General features: G+C 52.1%; 8 protein-coding genes across 8 annotated transcripts; 5 read left to right on the top strand and 3 right to left on the bottom strand.

Annotated features, from left to right (window-relative positions):
* Positions 1–1,844: 1,844 nt before the first annotated feature.
* Positions 1,845–2,902, top strand: J4E78_009520 (uncharacterized protein; the record flags this gene model as incomplete). Its single annotated transcript, XM_049370109.1, has 3 exons — positions 1,845–1,849; positions 1,901–2,055; positions 2,103–2,902. The coding sequence occupies 3 exons, from the start codon at positions 1,845–1,847 to the stop codon at positions 2,900–2,902; spliced, it is 960 nt and encodes a 319-aa protein (XP_049218109.1).
* A 63-nt stretch (positions 2,903–2,965) lies between these two features.
* On the top strand, positions 2,966–3,606 carry J4E78_009519 (uncharacterized protein; the record flags this gene model as incomplete). Its single annotated transcript, XM_049370108.1, has 2 exons — positions 2,966–2,974; positions 3,379–3,606. 2 exons carry the CDS (start codon positions 2,966–2,968, stop codon positions 3,604–3,606), a joined length of 237 nt encoding a protein of 78 aa, XP_049218108.1.
* A 719-nt stretch (positions 3,607–4,325) lies between these two features.
* J4E78_009518 (uncharacterized protein) lies at positions 4,326–4,914 on the top strand (the record flags this gene model as incomplete). Its single annotated transcript, XM_049370107.1, has 2 exons — positions 4,326–4,419; positions 4,517–4,914. The coding sequence occupies 2 exons, from the start codon at positions 4,326–4,328 to the stop codon at positions 4,912–4,914; spliced, it is 492 nt and encodes a 163-aa protein (XP_049218107.1).
* Positions 4,915–6,160: 1,246 nt separating this feature from the next.
* J4E78_009517 (uncharacterized protein) lies at positions 6,161–6,886 on the top strand (the record flags this gene model as incomplete). The annotated part of the gene is made up of 1 exon (XM_049370106.1): positions 6,161–6,886. One exon carries the CDS (start codon positions 6,161–6,163, stop codon positions 6,884–6,886), a length of 726 nt encoding a protein of 241 aa, XP_049218106.1.
* A 774-nt stretch (positions 6,887–7,660) lies between these two features.
* On the bottom strand, positions 7,661–8,637 carry J4E78_009516 (uncharacterized protein; the record flags this gene model as incomplete). The annotated part of the gene is made up of 2 exons (XM_049370105.1): positions 7,661–8,442; positions 8,499–8,637. The coding sequence occupies 2 exons, from the start codon at positions 8,635–8,637 to the stop codon at positions 7,661–7,663; spliced, it is 921 nt and encodes a 306-aa protein (XP_049218105.1).
* A 4,122-nt stretch (positions 8,638–12,759) lies between these two features.
* J4E78_009515 (uncharacterized protein) lies at positions 12,760–15,294 on the bottom strand (the record flags this gene model as incomplete). The annotated part of the gene is made up of 1 exon (XM_049370104.1): positions 12,760–15,294. One exon carries the CDS (start codon positions 15,292–15,294, stop codon positions 12,760–12,762), a length of 2,535 nt encoding a protein of 844 aa, XP_049218104.1.
* A 691-nt stretch (positions 15,295–15,985) lies between these two features.
* J4E78_009514 (uncharacterized protein) lies at positions 15,986–16,526 on the top strand (the record flags this gene model as incomplete). Its single annotated transcript, XM_049370103.1, has 2 exons — positions 15,986–16,097; positions 16,270–16,526. The coding sequence occupies 2 exons, from the start codon at positions 15,986–15,988 to the stop codon at positions 16,524–16,526; spliced, it is 369 nt and encodes a 122-aa protein (XP_049218103.1).
* An 887-nt stretch (positions 16,527–17,413) lies between these two features.
* J4E78_009513 (uncharacterized protein) lies at positions 17,414–18,702 on the bottom strand (the record flags this gene model as incomplete). Its single annotated transcript, XM_049370102.1, has 3 exons — positions 17,414–18,024; positions 18,199–18,492; positions 18,537–18,702. 3 exons carry the CDS (start codon positions 18,700–18,702, stop codon positions 17,414–17,416), a joined length of 1,071 nt encoding a protein of 356 aa, XP_049218102.1.
* Between the last annotated feature and the right edge of the window lie 121 nt (positions 18,703–18,823).

Below are 18,823 nucleotides of genomic sequence, written 5' to 3'. Positions count from 1 at the left end.
TGTGTACGATTAGCAGGACGTCGAGACTGTGAACGAGGATAAGGGATGGTGTTAGTAGAAAGAGCCATTTAGCATGTGCATTCTTGGCGATACTGCGAACATAGGCGGTGCATTCTCTGATCAGCTCCATCTCTATGTCCAGGTGTGAATGTGAGTGAGGCTGGAAGAGGCGACTGGTTTGCTTGCCGTTTGACGTGACACATGCCCGGTGCTGGGGTACTTAACACTGCATACGCTGCGTTCATACTCAGTCTGCCTGGTCTCAGCACGACGAGCTTGCGTGTGGTGGTTCCCCCAAGAGGCGTTGAGCCCCTCGCAGGGATGGTGCCGGGTACTGTGGCGCATTGGGGATAGCGTCGGCAAGCTCGAACCCGACAACCCGACACCTTCACTGCCACACAAGCTCAACTTCTCCTTCCAAACAAACCATGACACTTCAGTTGCTGGACATTCGAACACTGACTTTACGTCAATATCAGAAAGATTGGAGAGAGACGACTAAGTCAGCCGCAAGTGCGAAGGGTACCTAGGTATTCGAGCTCCCAGCAACGGAAGCCGTGACCATATGTGGGGACGGGTGAGCATATTATGGAGGCGTAAGTAGTGTATCACTCGCTATTCTACATGGGTACAATACTGCCCCAGCATCGGGTCTGGGCGGCACCTACCGGATTGTATCGCTCTTGTAATTCCCTTTGTTGTTCTGTTTTAAGTCTTTCGTAGGCGAGCGCGACGCGCTCGCCATCTCCGCCATTCGTCTCGATTCTTGTGATTTCTTCCACACCTTCCTCTTTCTTACACTCACGTTGCTTCGGTCGAAAGTATACGCCTGCATCATTTCTCCCGTCTTTCTCTGGGGACTTGAACCTCTCCCTCGTGTAGATTCGCTGCACGGTGAAAAACACCTGCGCACTTTCCCCGTGAGCACCTGAGCACGGACCAAGAGCGCGCGCGGTCTTGCCAAAGTAACTTCTCGAGCTCGCAGAATTTGAGAGCTTTTCTTTTTCATTGATAGCATCATCGTCGGCATGGCGAACCAGAACCATGATAACAACTACGCACTCAGTTTCACCACACCCCAGACCCAACAGAACCACCAAGATGCTTGTCAGTAAACAGCCTTTGAAGTGTGGCGTGTACTCGAACCGCTCATGAAATCAGAGCAGCGGCGATACGCCGACCAGAATGCACCACTGGAAGGCATCCAGGCATGAATGATAACAGATACTCAGAGTACCACACGGTGGTTGACTAGGGTTGACGTATACAGGTGAACGAGACAAGGCTCAAATGTTCCCCGTGTTTGTCGTTAGCGACAGCTTAGTATTTTGTGAGCGATTTTGTGCTCTATTAACAGCAAGAGTACAGAGTATACGTAGCAATGCAGCGAGTGCACTGGCTAGCAATTCCAAGTGGCAATACTCGGCACACACATTGAATCGTAGGTGAAGCAGAAGTGTCATTGTAGGTGCGAAGGCCAAGTTTACTGTAGTACCAAAAGTGAAGACGATATCAATGTATGGGAGAGCCGATTTGAATATGCTTGCGAAGACACCTGCATAAAAAGGCGCTACTAATTCGCCCGCCTCGAGCGTATCGCAAAGTGCTGGAGAGGGTGACTCTTTTCAACTTTGAAGCTCTTCCTCGCTCCTTCCACGAGCGTATATGAGGGACCAGAGCCCGGTGAACGCCCCCGGTGTCGTCAGATCTGCACTAGCGCGCTTGGCGCGCACGCAAAGACAAACCGACCTTTGAACCCATGAAGTTTCTGCACTGATCACGATACCGTCAAAAGTAAGATATCCTTCAAAACATCAATGTTCTATACTAACAATGCCGTAGAAATGGCGTACCCCGATCGAAATCAACAAAACAACAACAACACAACAGCACCCCCCAGTACAAACGTTTTCACCTATAAAAACCTTTTGCAAGCTCTACTAGAGAACAACCCAGGAAACCCAAGCGCCCATCAGCCAAGGGCACCTCAGACCGCTGCGGGCTATGGGCCCACAATCGATCACGCCCCAGTACATCCAACGCCGACAAATAGACGTAAGTCAGTGCCTGGTCGCAAACAGTCCATTACTGACTTCATGAAGAATTCCCTGGAGACCAAGTTGAGGACAACCTTAACTTCAGAAACGCTGCCAACTTCGTTTATCGGGTGGGGCTACAGCTAGAGGCCGCGGAACTAGATCCCTACGCCGATGTCCATCCGGTCGACGACGGCATTCGGAGATGGTTACACGTGTATCCCCTGGTCTGGGACCTGTATGTGGCAAAGGATCTCGATCGCCGCATATGGCTTGCGGATGCCCGTCTCAAGCACCACGAAGCTCAGCAGGCCGCTCGCGTCTCTAGGGCTTTAGATCGACTCACAGGCGGTGGCACCGATTCCAGGTGGGATCCCAACAAGCCTGTACCGTCCCAGCAATTTCAGACTCAGTCGGAGATTGTGCAGGCACAATTCGTGCAGCCACAACACAGACAGCCGGAATTCATGCAGGCACAATTCGACCAGCAACCCCAGCAGACATCCCAGCAGACAGGCCAGCGGCAACCCCAACGGCAGGCAAACCAGCAGCAACCCAAGCCCGCCCAGCAGCCACCCCCGCTCGCTCAAAAGCACTCCAATCCCGCTGGACAGCAGACCCAGAACCAAGCAGTAGTGTGCAATACACCGGAGGAGTTCTGGAGGTTTCTGGACACAATAGATGCCGACCGCCCCAGTGGTCAATGCCCGTTTCCTCCCAGACAGTCCACCTCGACCGACAGGGATGGTATTGCGAGGGCTGGCAAGTACTTTCATCTCTACGCTGATGAATGTCCTGATATCTTTTACGACCAGTCTGCGGCAAAGGAATCCAACTCCTGCCCGAACTGTGCCCTACCAGACTAGTATAAGTAGGAGCACTCCATCTCCCAGGCGCTAATTGACTTCTGCGTCCACAAGGTCGACATCATGAAGATTGTATATCACTACAACCGGGTCAAGCTCCCGACTTACTCAGCACTTATGGTTCCCAGCGAGCCCTCAAACCGAGCGCCGACTCCGAAGCAGATGCGCCTCCAGTTCTCCCCCCAGTACCCATCCCTTCCCAAGGATTGATCTGGTCAGCTTTCTCAAGGCCAAGCCCAGAATCGTCCGCCTCGAAAAGATAATGCTCCTACAGGATCCGGCAACTTCGAAGCGGACATGAAGAAGAGCGACGGCGGGACCATGAACTTGAGAAGAATTCGGCGACCACCGAACCCCATGTCTTCAATGAGACATACAAGCCAACAGGCGCCGCAAAGACAAAAGTTGCTCCAGATGTTACCCCGACTGCGGACGCAGCTCCTGCCTCCATGCAAACAGAAGAGGCCCCAACCTAGTCGCCACCAGCTACCTCATCAACGCAAGGCGCTGAGGACAAGACCAACCAGCCCCTTCCTGTACAGAACACAGCAGCTGATATGGATGACGAGGATGCTGAGAATGGTGGGGCACAAGCCAATGACGTCCAAAAAGAAGATGTCAAAGTACAACAAGACCAAGACGACGAAGCCTCAGCGCCAGTGGAGGATGAGAAGGTCCCGTTGGGCCCTCATGGACCGAACTGAGGAAGAATTATAGACCTTCCTCTTTCGTTTCTTTGCTTCATGCTTCGAGTGGATCCGTACACTCGTTGCTTGCTTTTCGATGAGCGATCATTGCGACGCGCGTCTGTATACATGTAACTCAAAGCTCTGTCCTGATTCGAAAGACAGGGTAGTTGACCTTACCTCGGCGTGTCGTGCGAGCATAAGGACGCGCGACACTTGCTGGGATGATGGCGCTGCTTTCTCTAATATACCCAAATCAAGGTCTTCGGACATTGGCGAGTTCTATGCGTGAATGACGTTGAGTCGTCAAAGTTCCATGTGAGGTGACCACGAGTCCGATATCAATTCGTAGTCAAGCTATGAATTTACCTGGCTGCCTTCTCTTCCATTTAGGTGTACGCATGTTCTGTATCCCCTTTCCTACATTCCGCTCGCTCGTATCGCGGCAGACTCGACCTGGCGCATTCCTTCTACTATAGCTTGCGAAAATGTCTTGACGTCCGCGGCCGATCTGCTCCTTGTTCACAAATGTGAATGTGCGCTCTATCAAAATTCATCATGCCATGAAAGAGCGAGTTCGCTGGCCCAGACCTTCCCGCACGGTTCAAGGGTTTCTGACTTGTCCAAAACGTAGCGCTTGTATACTATCCTTGCCAACTTTTCGTACAACTTGCACCCAATACACGCGCCTCCCTTCCAACCCATTTCTTGTATCTTTGACACAGACCGCTATAACAATGACGTCTCATCCGTTGAATCCGGCGCTACGTGCAGAGAAGGCGCCCGCCCCGCGATCCGCGACCGGGGACAAGCCATACGAAGAGTACGACTGTGAGTAACTCCCCGCTCTGAAGGGACTCGTAGCCAGGCACCGACTCTGGGCTTAGGGTAACTCTAGACTGAGCAAAGCTAACTACAATACCGACAGCGACCGTCAACGACCCGAAGACAGCGCCTGTCCTGGCGACCGCCCTGCCGACCACAGGTACCGCATCGGTCGATCTCCCACTTCGCAACATCGCAAAGCCGCATACGGCGACCCGACCTCACATCAAGCAAGAGCATGAAGAGGTGTTCCAATCACTACAAGAGGCTGCGACCGAGAGGGATGGGGCAGAGAAACAGGCGTTGCCGCTTACGACGGTAGAGCAGCTGCGTGGAATGATCGCGGAGAGGGATGCGAAGGCGGCAGAGCTAGAACAAAGGCTATCAGATCAGGGCAAAGAGCTTGAAGAGTCGAACGCCTTGATCCGTGAATTGGAGGACGCGATAGAGCTCGCAAGGTCAGCCCTGGAAAATGTACGGAACAAGCACGCGAGGAGTTGATGCATACATCAAGAGGCGCGAGTACGAAAAAGAGGTACAACCAACGTTTGAGACATACGGTGGCAGATACGACGGTCGGCCTTAATACCACAAGAGGCATGTAGGAGGAAAAACGACGTATGGTTCAGCGAAATGTGTTCTCTACACAGATGAACAATGCCAGCCATACACGAAAAAGTCATTGAACAACACAACATCATCATGAAGTGGAGCTCGATGTAAGCGGCGAAAAGAGCGAAAAGAGTACAGCTGCGGCGAGTGATAATTCCTGTCCATCCCGTGTTGACTGTATATACCACACGCCTGGTGAGTGACACTTTTGGTAAAGCATGTAGGATTGCTGCGCCCAAATACTGTGATGAAAGGTGATCAGGCGCAAGGTTTGAGGATGGAAACGAGTGATCAAGATGCGTTCTCGGAACATCGGGATGATGGCATGATCTGCGTGCCCACGTGACTGGTTCCTTGTCGGGCATAGCGTCGGCGCTTCCAAGGTTCCGACCCCGAACCTTCGATGTCGCGCAGATCTGGGACCATTCCTCAAGCAAGCTGCAACAACTGCATTCTGTCACGAACCATCACCATCATCCACATTTAATACTGTGCAGTTTTCCTTTTAAGCCCTAAGATCGCATCAAGTGTAGCACGATGCCCGAAACCAGATGCGCGATCGGACATCTCGCGACAGCACTTTCATCTAAGGGACTTTTATTGCGGCCCTGCATGGCTTCAAAACACCGTGACGGGCGTTTCCCAGCTTTTGTTAGCATTCACTCAGAGGAAGAAGAGATGCGCTATTCCACCACCAGGAAGAGATGGAAACAGGCGCGAGCGCATATCATTACACAATGAATCGGCACCCTTGGTAAGTCTCACGTACCGGAGATATTGACAACACTGTGTTTCACAGTTGTTCGTGAACAAATGTAGCTCGTCACAGCGTCCACTTGGTATACAAAGGCTCTGTCATGCCAGGTTTACTTACCGCATCTGAATACCACCTTAGTTTCATCCCGACATGTTTCACAGACTCCTTCAAAAGATGACGTCAAATCCTCAAACCCGTCCGGTGGAAGATTTGAGCCCAGCTCCAGCCGCGCATCCAAACTTATCACCGTTTGAGGAGCTTGCGGTGTCGCTAAAAGTAGACACGGGTAGCTCGAACGATGCGAAGCAAGTTGATTGGTGGCGCGTTAGCCAAAAGTTCGAGAGGCTTGTTGTAAAAGGCGCCCAGCTATCTAAACTGATGATCGCAGAACCATCAGAATCGACTGAAAGTGTATTCACAGCTGTGCAAGATCTCCAAAAATGGGGGTACGAAGAGGACGAATTTACATACCCAGATACCGCAAAGGAATGGTTCTGCGACATTCTGTGGCTCATTGGACTAAATGGGGAGTTTGATGAGAATGAAGGACCCAACTTTTGCGTCGGTCACCAACGCGAGGACCCGAAAGCGGTGGGTGGTCAAGGCTGTGCAGCAACGGAAGCGTTGTTTTGCCAAGTCATCAACCCCTCGGATGGAATTATAGTGGCGTATGACAACTACACAGCCCGAGCCATGATTGAAGAGTGCGCACGATGCTACTCAGTTATCCCGAAATTGAAACACTGGTCGGATGTAGCGTATCTCCAATGGCTGTCAAAAGCCAACGAGAAGTCAAACCTACGTTACGTACTTCGACACAACGTCCTCAACGATGTCACGCGCTTTGCCGTGACCTTTCTAATGTTACAGGGCAGACTTGTTGCAAAAGAATGGCCGGGGACAACATACAGCACAGGCTCAGTGGAGTTTAATGCATTGTTAGGCTCACCGAATGGTTCCGGTGTCGCTTACCTACTCATACAGCATAGGAAGGGACTAGGTCACAAGACTGTCGACAAGGTTACTATATTCAAGGAGAAGTGGGATATCATGTTGCTGTTCCACATCACAGATGTTGGCGGTGACGATGCCGAACGCGTGTGAAGATCGGAATGATATACTTGTGTGGCGCTGACAGGCATCGTGTACGACTCATGGGTTAGATAGTACGATGCGAACGAAGACACGGGAAGAAGGAAGAGAATGCACAAGGTGTGGTACTGCTACTCGTGTACTTTACATGCTGTGACTATCTTGACCATTCTAGTCGTACACCCTCACCTCTTTCCCCCATCAACTAATGGGTCTACGATCAAGCTATGCGAGCACAGCAGATCGACCTGACACTAGAGTAGAGCGCTAGACCGATTGGCATCAGACAACGGCTTTGTCCACAGGTGACAAAGCGCAAGACCGATGCGTATCAGGCAATGGCTCATGGCTGGTGCATCGCACGATCACGGCGACTATCAGATCACAAAAGCGATCAAGACAGCACCAGATCCCACGATGACGAGTCTCACACACTCAAAGATCATAGCGGACTGCAAAGATCTAAAGAGTATGGAGTGAGCTACGCTTGATGCGGAAGTGAAGCTTGAGAGCAACGACTGCGCAAGAAGCGGGTAGCATGGAAGGCGCTAGAGGCTGCTACCAAAGGCTACCAGGACGGACAAGTTCTTCCGGCTGATTAGAAAGGCTTTGAGTTCCGGTGCCTCGGCGCGAGGAGGTTTCATGTTCTGTGTCGGCAAGTGCGGCGTTCAGCAAGCGAAATGTGCTTGGGTGCGCTGCTTGCTAGCCAGACATCGTGTATTGTGTGAGAAAGAGCTTTGCGCTGCATTCTTGATAAGATGTTGTGGTTTATACTCCAACGCGCTATCAGTCGCTCAGTCTCTCGAAGAGAGCGTGGGAGTCGCGGACGGGAAACAGATACGGATATGTGTATCTAAGTATAGCTGGCGCCTCGAGATACTGTAGACGGTCGATTATGGCGTTCATTCGGTGCCAAGCGTCAACGTCATCATCCAACGACGCAGATGACTGCCAGTTTGCGAGCATGACACGAGCACGTCGGAGGGTGAGTCGACCGCTGGTTATAAGGAAGCTCAGCTCGTCCCACAGAATCTCGTGTCTCCAGCGACAGCCTGAACCGAGCGGACAAGTATGGGGTAACCGGAAGGTGATGTCGCATAAACCCAGATCGCAGGTGTGATCGCAAAGGTAGAGCCAAGGTGAGAGTCGGCCGTGCCGTGGCAAGCCTCCGGGTGTGATACCGTAGCCATGATACGGTCTCTTCGCAGGGAGATCTGTAGTCCATGGTGGTGACTGGAGCGATACTATGTTGCAAGTGCCTTTTGCTTGTTCTTTTCCTTCGATCCATGACGCTGAGTGACGGATCTCAAGCGTCTCGATCTCTTCCTCTAGCTTTACTTCAATCACCTCTGCTGCGGTTTTGGTGGAGAGGACATGCTGAGTCTCGATAGGTACTGGGTGGGTATCGAGATCTGCTGTATTGGAGCTTGGCATAACAGCCTCGTAATGATAGCAGTCGCCGTTGCTATCGTACAAGAGGGTATTGTCGTCATCGGGATATATAGAATCGATGTCTTCTGGCAGGTATTGGTCATCGTAGGAATCGTCGTCATGGTCTGTTAATGTCCCTGCACCCAGTAAAATATTAGTGTGTCTCTTGAAGCTGGTGGTGCAGGTTTCTGACCTCGCTTTTTGAAGTGATCGGGGTGTTGTTCTGGTTTGTTGAGGTTGATTTTGGCATCGCAATCTGCGTCTTTGATGCTGTTCGAGCGCTTGCGATTCTTTTTGTTGAAATTAAATTCGTGTCTTCTCTTATGAGTCATTGTGTATTTCGTATTCTTGTGTGAGTAGAGAGAAAAAGAGTAAGCTCGACGAGCGTTTACAGACTGTGCGAGAACCGTGCGCTTAGCGTGGCGCGTCACCATACCCGTTTGGACCATCCCATGATGGTGAGCCAGATACCCAGAAGCTAGCTAAGTAGACTCATCATCAGTTCATACCGCATCGCAAATTGTGCGTACCGTGATAGCGCTGTGTTCTCCATCGACATACGTAGCGTCAAGTGCTGTCATCGCGGCGATCGAGTTCGCACACGAGGAATCACGAGATGAAAGAGCTGTGAACAATAATTTTTGAAGTCTTAATAGTGCTTCAAGAATGAATACAGGATGAAATCGTGCAGTAAGAGCTAGTGAGACCTTGATTGAACTGCGGGGAACTGCAGTTGGGTGAACATATGCTCTGGCGAATACACGCCCACCTAGCGGCAATGCGAACACGTAACGAACCCAACCCAGCATCAAACAGATCCCGGGCCATCCTTCCAAGCCTCTTGCTGTCACAAAAAGTGTGGTTCATCTTCAACCACCCTTTTGCATGGCAGTCGATGGCAAGAGCGCGGAGATGTCGCACGCCGTCAGGATGTGAAAGAAACACTATGCGCTACTGCATAGCCAGAAGAATGGAAGATCAAGCAATACCATACCTTGAGGTATAGCCAGAGTCAAAGAACAGTAAGATCACGAGCAATACCATACCCAAAGTACAGCCGAATGACAACACACGGTAAGCAGCGTTGCTTACCAGAGACCTAAGAAGCTATACGCAATTGCGTATAGCCCAAGAACATCATCAGACTGAATCTGACCACAGATGAGAATATGAAATACCGTACTGGAACGGTACGGCCATGCAATAATGCAAGTGCATGAAAGAGCGCAAATTGAAGAAGCGAGAAAACAAACTTGACGAAACGGGGGTTTCAAAGTCTAGCGACATGGCGAGAACAGGTTAGCATGAAGAGAAATGGAGGACGTTGTTGCACGAGAGCTAATGCTCAGTGGGTATCGTCCCATGACCGTGAGTTTGCACGTTGGCTGGGTAGCACCTTTGGTTCAAGGCGCTCACCAAGACCTAATTTAATCGCTTTCATGCGGGATACGACCATTGGATGTAGATCTGAATGTTCATTTGTGTTCCAATTTGCCATGAGTTGGCGAGCAAGCTGCACAGAGACTCGCCCGCTGGTGATGAGAAATTCGAGAGTTGTCCATGGTAAACTGTGGTCCCATCGGCAGGAGGCACCAAGGGGGCAGCTACCCGGGGTGCCGAATGTATACCAACAAAGCCCCAGCTGATTGGACTTGCTACAAAGGTACCGCGCGGCCCAAAGCAATCCGGAATTGCGCGATCCGTCTCTGTTCTTGGGGTAAACGTGATGTGGCATCACTGGCCGATGTGACGTTATCCAAGGAACTGTATCAAAGTACTCATCTCGGGGAGGAGGCAGCGTGTCGAGTTTACCAGTTGAGCTGATTCTCGCTTGGGCAACCTTCTTTGCTCGCGCTTGAGCGGCCATCGATGCCTCCCATTGTAGAACTCCCAGAAGAATTTGTTCTTTGTGAAGAAGACTTCCGAAAGAGACCTCTGAAACATATGGATAGCAACTGTCATCCTCGCTCAACGCCAAATTTTCTGAATTTGTCTTTGGCGTGGATGTCCTCGATGCTTCGACTATAATCATAGGCGCATTACCGGCACGAGTCTGTTCGGGTGCGATACGAACTGGCAGTATTGGTTGGCTGCTGCATATCTCTCCCCGTTGAATCTCGGTAGCGATCTGATCGTTCGAGCTCATATCCAAATTGGAAACCTGTGATGTATACGATTGGTACTCCGCTGCTGACGATCTTGGTACTACTAGAGCATTGGGAGTCTGCGGCTGTGGTGGATGATACGCGTATTCATTTGAGACTGCCGGTGCGCCAGAGATTTGTTGAGAAAACCGCGGCTGTTGAAACGATGCGGGTAAACCTCCTTGAGATTGCAAGCCGCATTCTGTTTCACAGATTGGCGCACATCGTGTAAGTGGCGTCTTCGCGATATCATAGAGTGGCGGAGCCTGAGGTAGCACGTGTACTGGCCCGACATGCGGCATATTGTGATGAAGCTGCAATTGTTGCGGGTAGGCCGGTTGAGGCGGTGGGACGCATTGCTGGGGTGCTTGATGGTATGATTGCTGGGGTGCATAGTGCTGCTGTTGTGGGCCGGGGTTGTACGGTTGCGGTGGTTCGTACTGAGGTGGAGGCGCAGCACGTTGCACTGGTGGGATATAAGGATGGTGTGGTAGCGTCGCGTGTTGTTCAGGCGGTAGATTCCTCTGCGCAGGCGGAAGGAACTGCGGTTGGTGTGAAAAATACTGTGTCGATGGCGCATAGCAATTCATTGGTGGGGTAAAGCTCTCCAGTAGTGGCGCAGGGTAGTGTGCCTGCGACACATAGTGTTGTTGTAGTGCTGGAGCATGTTGAGATGCCACAAGACACTGCCGCAGTGGAGTGTATTGCGGTTGTTGAGGTGGCTGTTGCTGCGGATGCAGCGGATACTGCCGAAGCGGTATATCATGTCGAGGTTGGTGGACTGTGTAGTTCACAGGCGGATGTTGAGGCCGTGATCCAATGGGATGTTGGTACTGGAATTGAGGATCATCATGTCTTTGTAGATACATCTGCTATATGTCAGTAGGGTGCCGCAACAATAGGACCTCTTCACTCACTTGTTGATGACTGGAGAAAAATCTGAGCAGAGCTGTCATCGCGGAGCAGAAGGTGGGAAAGCGCGGACTGTGCGCTTAGCGTCCCGCGTAATCACGTGATCGTTGTGTTCATGGCAACGGATGGGAAAACTTGAACAACTCTGTTTGCGCGCCAAGAGCGCTAGTCGATGTTAAATTTTTGGATGAGAACAATGAAATCTTGTTCAACGCCACCATCAAGCTCTCGCTCTGCGTCAGACATGATGGCTTTCGCGCGATCTCCTCTCAAGGAGCAAAGCTTGGCATTCAATGACTTCGTGTCCGGGTTGGATGCGCTATACGGTCCTCTCGAAGCTGCACTTGATGCGTCGGATGCCGAGCTTTTGCCTTTCATCAAAGCGGAGACCGAAGATACTGACATCGAAGCCGCATTTGATGTTTCAAATGCCGAGCTTATGCCTTTCATCAAGACAGAGACGGCAGACACTGACATGAAAGCGACCATCGCTTCCAAGGCCGATCAGGCTCACTAATACGAGTACAGTGACGACTACCCCGATTCACGCGAACGAAGCCTTTCAACGCATCACACTCGAGACAAAGCACTCCTTGCGCGCTTCGAACATTTCGTCCCAATAGCCATGTCCAAAGCCGCAGAAGCTACGGGCATCGACTATACCGGATGGGACGAGCACAAGGCCCTTGCGGCGATTGCCAAAGCCGTTGCGGTCTGGCCACGCCATGACTTAAGCTTCGTCGAGACTGATTACGAGCACGCCAAGCGCAGTTGGAAAAACAGGACTGACAAGGGGTACGATAGGAGGGTCCTGGCGGCATTTGACGACGATGACATCGCGGCTTTGGCTATCTACAATCGGATGAAACCGAGATACAGAAGACGTGTACTTACCAGGATTCGCCAAGGGGAGCGCCGCGGGAAGGTGTCGACTGGTGGTGATCATTATGAGCCGGGCATGTGAAGGGGGAAGACGAGAGAGCAAGGTCTTTGTCAAAGCGTTGGTTTGAAACGAGACCTGCTCTTTGCCTGCTGAGTGGAGTTTGAAGGAAGGATGTTATGGGACTGTGGATACATAGCGTCAAGCTGAAGCAAGCATGTAGCTCCTGGGATGACAGGAAGTGGGAGGAACAGGACGGATCTGGCACGCGGTATTGAAGGCCATCGAGTTTGACTACTTGGTGTGGAGCATGTATACTAGTACATGTCTTGCCGCTCTTGCATATGAAGTCGTCACGGTCGCACATCCTTTCCTCATCGTGATATCGCATGTCATGTCTTCCAACGCGTACCTTTCACTGAGCCATCTAGTCAATCCAAACCCCAAACGCAGCTTCAGCGCCTAGTCATGCATGTTGTTGGGACAGCCAAACGTCGATCCAATGCGCGCAGGCATGTCTAGGCAAGAGTAAACATCTCACCCGTCCACCCATACTCTCTCTCCAGTCGTCTGCCATATCGCCTCGCCCACGTCAAAGGAAGTTTGCTGAGCGCGCCGTGTGGAGCATGGAACTGGATCGCACGCTCTGTGTTCAAAGCCGGTGTGAATCTCCACGCAGACCCATGGAGTTTCTCTGCTTCAAAGCCGCGCTGCACCATAGCGTGAACGAAATCCTTCCAGGATACTTCACCTGGTACGTCTCGTGCGGAAGGCGAGAAGAACAGGGTCTTAAAGACCAAGTGAGAGCGCTTGTCAACTGTCACTTGTGGCGGTGGAGAGTCCAAGCGCTCAAAGGATTCGGGTTCTTGTATATCAGCGAGACTGGCGGGGCCGCAGGTACCACGGGTCTTGATCTTCTTCTTGATTTTCGCCAATGATCTGATGTCTTCGTCACCACTACGACTCTCGGATGGGAGAGCCTTGTATATAGACTGGGGTTGAGGTCTCTCGTCACGATGGGTGGTCGGCTCAGTCCATGCTGCAGTGCGACGAATAGAGCGACCGCGGGTGATATCACGCTTCAAGATGTCCGGAAAGCTTGCTCCCGCCAGCCTCTTGCAGAACGCGTCGGCGGTCTTCCAGAAAGCATCCAGGTTCTTTTCCGCCAGGCGTAAGGTGTCCGTTATCGTACGACTACGTCGTTCCGTGATTGGATAATGGAATTTCCCGTCTGCGGGATCTGCCATACGCGCCAACTTGACATCATCAAAACGTCGCATACCCGATACAGGTCCCCATACTTCTGTGAAGTGACGGAATTCCAGGCTCAACTCATGCATTCGAGAATCCATCTCATATTCGATCTGTGTTGACCACGGTTGGTAAGACCGGATTTGTTGGATGCATTCCGACGAGACTGACAGTTGAGAAAAATCGGCCCATACAAATGGCGACAGAAGGTCTTTGGCGGCAGGATGTTTGATCACCAGCCTCTCTAGGTCGTCCAGTTCAGCCACGAAAGCCTCTTTGGGTGGGTTGCGCGCATTGGTGATACGGGTCAAAACGTTGAGAAATCTGAGAGTGACTGGATCTCCCGCTGCTTTTGATCTCGCGATTATGAAACCGCAGCCTCCATTGTTTGGGTCTGCCTTTGCCTTGACAAAATAGGGTCGCATGCCTGGTGTGGCGGGAACGCGCTGACGGAAGCACTCATGGACATCCATGTGGATTGCGTTTAGAGTCGACCACAGCCTCAGAATGTCTTTTCGATAGTCTTCTGGTAGCTCTTTGTTTGAATCGAACTGGAAGCCATGACGCAAGGCTGTGGAGGTCAGGCGGTCAAGGAGACGGAGACACTCATGCCAATAGGATAATTCATAGTATGGATCAGTGATGAGTTCCCGAAGGATGAGGGCAAAGATCGCATGGGGCTGCTCCTTCATTATAGCGTTGACATTGCCGTCCATAGAAACGATGTACTCAGTACGATGTGACTTGTAGTCGTTGAACACCTCTGAGAAGTAGCCAGGGTCTTCGCGTAATGCCCAGATGTGATCTTCTAGTTCACCGACTTTTGAGCTGATCAGACAACGTAGACGGCCGAAGCTCAACTGTGCAGGGACTCCGTACGGAGTCATCAGCGAGACTTCTGCTCGGTTCTTGTGATCGGTAGCGGCATTGAACAAAGATGTCGGTCGGCGTATGACAGGGTATTGGTCCAGACGTGCTTTCTCACTTGACAAGAGATCGCCTACCAGAAGAAAGCAGCATCGCTGGAGGAATGTATACAGTATCTTCTGTATGCCCAGGATCTGTAAGCCATGACCCGGATACACGCTTCTACCCTTGTGGATCGATTGGTGGGCTTCGCTCTTGCTTCTCCAAAACTTCAGCCGGCCGTACGTATCTCGCGTATCTCTTCCTGCTAAGAGCATTGTGTATGTTTGCAGGTGGGATTGAAGGGTCTCCTCTAGCCAACGGGCGAGTGGGGCATGGAGGAGTTCCGTTTGGCTGAACGACGCTATGGGGTTATGGCCACGCGAGCTCAACAAAGTCAGAAAGGTTCCGGGTTGGAGAAGGTCCTCCATGTTCAGGAATGGGACCATGCAAGCTTCGCTATTCTTCGCAATTGCCATACTTGTCGCGAAATCCATCACACCCTGACCTGGCGGAAACGAGAATATCACCGCGTTATCAGCGTCCATGTCAGGTCGATGTTCGTTTGGCATGTTCGGCTGCGCCGCAAGCAGAAGCTTCCTTTTCTTGCTGGTACTCTTCTTGGTCCATCGCTTCCTAATGGTGTCTTCGTGGCGTTCCAGGATGTAACGTACTCTGTCGAAGGCGCCGAATATGGTGTCAACTTGGTGTTGGGCAATTCGCTCCACTTCTTGACGAGAAGGGAAGTAGTCGTTTGCGGGCCAAGAAAGAAAGAATTCGTACAACTTTGTGCCGCCGAGAGGGTTATCTGCAAATCGGTCGAGGAAGACCTCGTCATCGGATCGCTCTGGGTTGAGGGCCGCCGCTGGCGCGTCTAGCCGGTTGCGCGGCGCCATACCCAACGTCCAAAAGTCGAGTTGACGTGTTGATGAGGATGGATTGGGCGATGAGACAGAAAGTGAAGGCAGCGGTTGAAGGGTCCAGGCAGAAACCGCGCAGTCGGTCTAGCCCGATCTCGATAGCGTTAGCGCGTCATCGGCCAGTGACTTTGGATGTGTACTCAGAGTGGGGACAAAGCCGATACGCAGTAAAGATGCGAACATTGGCTATAGCAATGCTGAGAGAGATGTTGTGCGGTCGAGATTCTCGCTGCGCGTAGCATATGGGCCATGTCTCGGGAGAAGCGTATGTGTCCATTCGATGTCGGGGCCATGATTGGAAGTCTGTTTGATGGTGACTGGCGAGCCGTCATTATGCGCGTCCTAGTAGTTGCAATATGATCTCCTTGTCGTGCCCTTTGTCAGACTTCCGTCGCGACCCAATCTTGGTGACGGGAGTGCAACGACTTCGTTCGAGCGCTCGAACAGTATCCTAACCTGCATCGTCTCGAAGTTGATCAGATAGTGAAAGAGACAAGTCGAAAGTCTCTGCGCGTGACGCTAAGTCGTGATATGAATATATCGCGCCATAGTCGGACATTGCCCAACACCTCCCACTCACCCTCTCCCACACCGTTCGCATCGAACGCCACCCACACTTCATCTTTCTACACTCAAGCCGCAACCTCTTTCGTCGAGTATCGACGCGATGTCGGAACAACGCGACACCGCTTCTGTATATGGCCACCGCGACAGAGCTCCCGACCCGCGACAGAAAGCGCCTGTGGTAACAGCAAGGCGGACAGAAGGTGGCGTAAAACGTAAGTGTAAGCATACGTCGTACTTTTGTGTTACCGACGCCGACGTCATGAGGTAGCGCGATAGACTTCAAGCAGCCTGCGGTGGCTGCGTATGACTGCGCGACGACCTCATATAGGCCAGGATCACTTGTATTCCCTCTCTTGGTCAGTTGAGCTGACATTGTATTCCCAGACGACCTTCCAACCGAACGCGACGATCAACCAGTCACACATGTCACACATGAGTCTGGCGATGGCGCCGGAGAAGCGAGCACCTCTGTTCAGGAGTTCGCGCATCAGTCTGAGGCCATCCGCTCCCTACAAGCCGAGAACAGGCGCCTAACCGAAGCGATCGAACAAGTTCGCATTGAGCTGATTGCGAAAGACGCTCGGATTGCGGAATTGACTGCTGGCGGCGGTTCTAAGGGCGCGAAGGGGCCCAGGACATGAGGAGTGGTCGCTCACGGCGATGGATCGGAGGACGGGTGGGACCTGAGGCGATGTGCCGTCGCTTTCGCAAGCTAGATAGCGGCAACGTAGATTCTAGCGACAACACCTTTAGAGCGCATCAAACATCTACTGCAGCACTGCCCGACATGCATGTTCCATGACGGTAATCAAGTCATACGAGCATGATACCTCTGATAAGACTCTTATACTTCGAAAGGTGTATCTGTGTGCTGTAGCAAGCGATACAGCAACAAAAGAATTGACTTGTACAGCACGATAAAGACGCGAAGCTGCTAAACGGCTTGAAGATCTACTGGAAATGCATAAGTCTCCGCGCTTGAAAATGACGTGCAAAAGTCAGCAGTGAAGGCGACTGCGCAAAAGGCGGCGCAGGCTTGATGCGCAAACCGAACCATGACCGACCTGCAGTCGTGCCCAGTCCCTTGCCATCAACTCATTCGGAATTCATGTAGTCGTCGTCGCTATCAGTGTGAAACCCGTTGGAAGAATGAGACCAGGGACAGATGTTGACGTGCGTGGTTGTGATGGTGCGCGGCTGCTGCGATCCTTCGCGATGCGCGACTGGACGAGCGTGTGGAAAGAGTGATGAAGACGCGTCGTCGGAATTTCGGGGATCGAGGTTTGCCGCTAGATTAGTCATCCCACCTCCACTTTCGCCACGCGTCCACGCCGACTCACGTTCAATGTCAACAAAGTTACCCAGAAGTCTACATTGCTTTGAAATATTGCAAACTTTCATTTTCATACTCATGTAATCTCCAGAGACTGGGTACATATGTCTTCCCATACATACACGCACATCCTCCCACGATCATCGACAACCCAGCTGCACACCGTAGCCTGCAAAAAGGCTACCCGCTAATGGTCTAGTATGCGCCACCTGTGTCAGCAGCTTGAGCGCGCAGCTGCTCGAGCTCCGCCCTCAGCTTCCGAATCTCACGATCCTTCACAACTGCCTGCATTCTCAAGTTCAGATTCTCGACCTCCTGATCCTGAAGCTTCCTTTCGATGTCTTCTGGGTCAGTCGGGGTTTCGCTACTGTTGCTGGCGGTATCGGGCTGCGGAAGCGCCAGTTGGCCGGGCGCGCCATATGACGTGCGACCCTGGAGACGCGGGTCGAGGCTGTTGTCCACGGATCTTATCGGTATGGTGTATGAGCCCATCGGTGGCGGGAGGGGTTGCTGCTGAGGGGCGTTCGCCACGAGCGTTGGCCCACGGCGCGATGGAATGGACGCCGAGTGATGCCTCGGGTCCGCTTCGAATATCTTCCGCATCAGTGCCTTCGACCTTGGCTTGTCCTTGTAGAAGTTTTGAACGATCGGATGCCTTGAGTTCACAAGAACAGTGTTGTTTGGACCGCGTGCAAGATACATGACACCGATATAAGAGAGGACGGCGAGCTCTTGTTTGTCCGGACGGATTTGTCGATCTCGAAGGGTGTTGGGACCGCATGGAATCTCCTGCTGGCGATACCAGTCTCTATTACAGTAGAATAGGGAACAGCTCTAGCGCCTATGTCAGCAGTGCTACTGCGCATTCACGATAGTACTTACCTCGTTAGGGTGGCGGCGGGTTCCGCAGACCTTGCATACCTTCCCGCAAGACGTGGTTGAATAACCTGCGGCGGGGTGGCAGGTCCAACAGATCATACAGGGTTTGTACTTGAAGAACATCGGGCCAAAGACGGGAAGGAGAGCATTCTGGTCGTAGTATGGTCCCACAGGTGGTAGGTATCGCTCAATTGGGTAAGTGAGGCCGTCAGGCAGTGTCATCGACGAGGGTGAAGAAGGCGTGACAGCGATGTTGCCAGGAAAAGACGGGAGCGATTCCAAGAATCTGTCCGCAGCGTCGGAGCTCGGGAGCTCGCTCTTGATGCCGACTGACTGAATATTGGCACCAGTCGGTTTCCAGCGCGCAACGGCCTCCGAGTCGGGTTCAGGCGGTTCTGCTATGGTCAGTAGGGTTGAAAACAGCTTTTTGGGTTCTTACCTTCAACTTCCATCATTCTGAGGCGCTCACCATGTATGGCTTGCTCGGGGGTTGCAGACTGCCTTTGTTCTCGCTGCACGTCGTCGAGCGCAGAAACAGCAGGACTAGGAGTAGACCGAGGCGGCTTCGGGGCGTACAAGGCTTGCATCAGATATAGATTGGCCATCGCGGAGTGTCGGGGTGGGTGATGTCTGTGTGCACGGGTAAGTCGAGTGTTTGGCTGTTTGTTGACAACGACGCGTCTCGGCTTGGCGCGTTGCTCTCACCTAGTTATCCAGATAGGAAGG

The sequence above is a fragment of the Alternaria triticimaculans genome, assembly GCF_023758025.1.
Source record: "Alternaria triticimaculans strain BMP 0046 chromosome Unknown scaffold_21, whole genome shotgun sequence".
NCBI classification, from domain to species: domain Eukaryota; kingdom Fungi; phylum Ascomycota; class Dothideomycetes; order Pleosporales; family Pleosporaceae; genus Alternaria; species Alternaria triticimaculans.
Note: the sequence above shows the minus strand (reverse complement) of the source record. Positions and strands in the feature narration are given on the sequence as shown.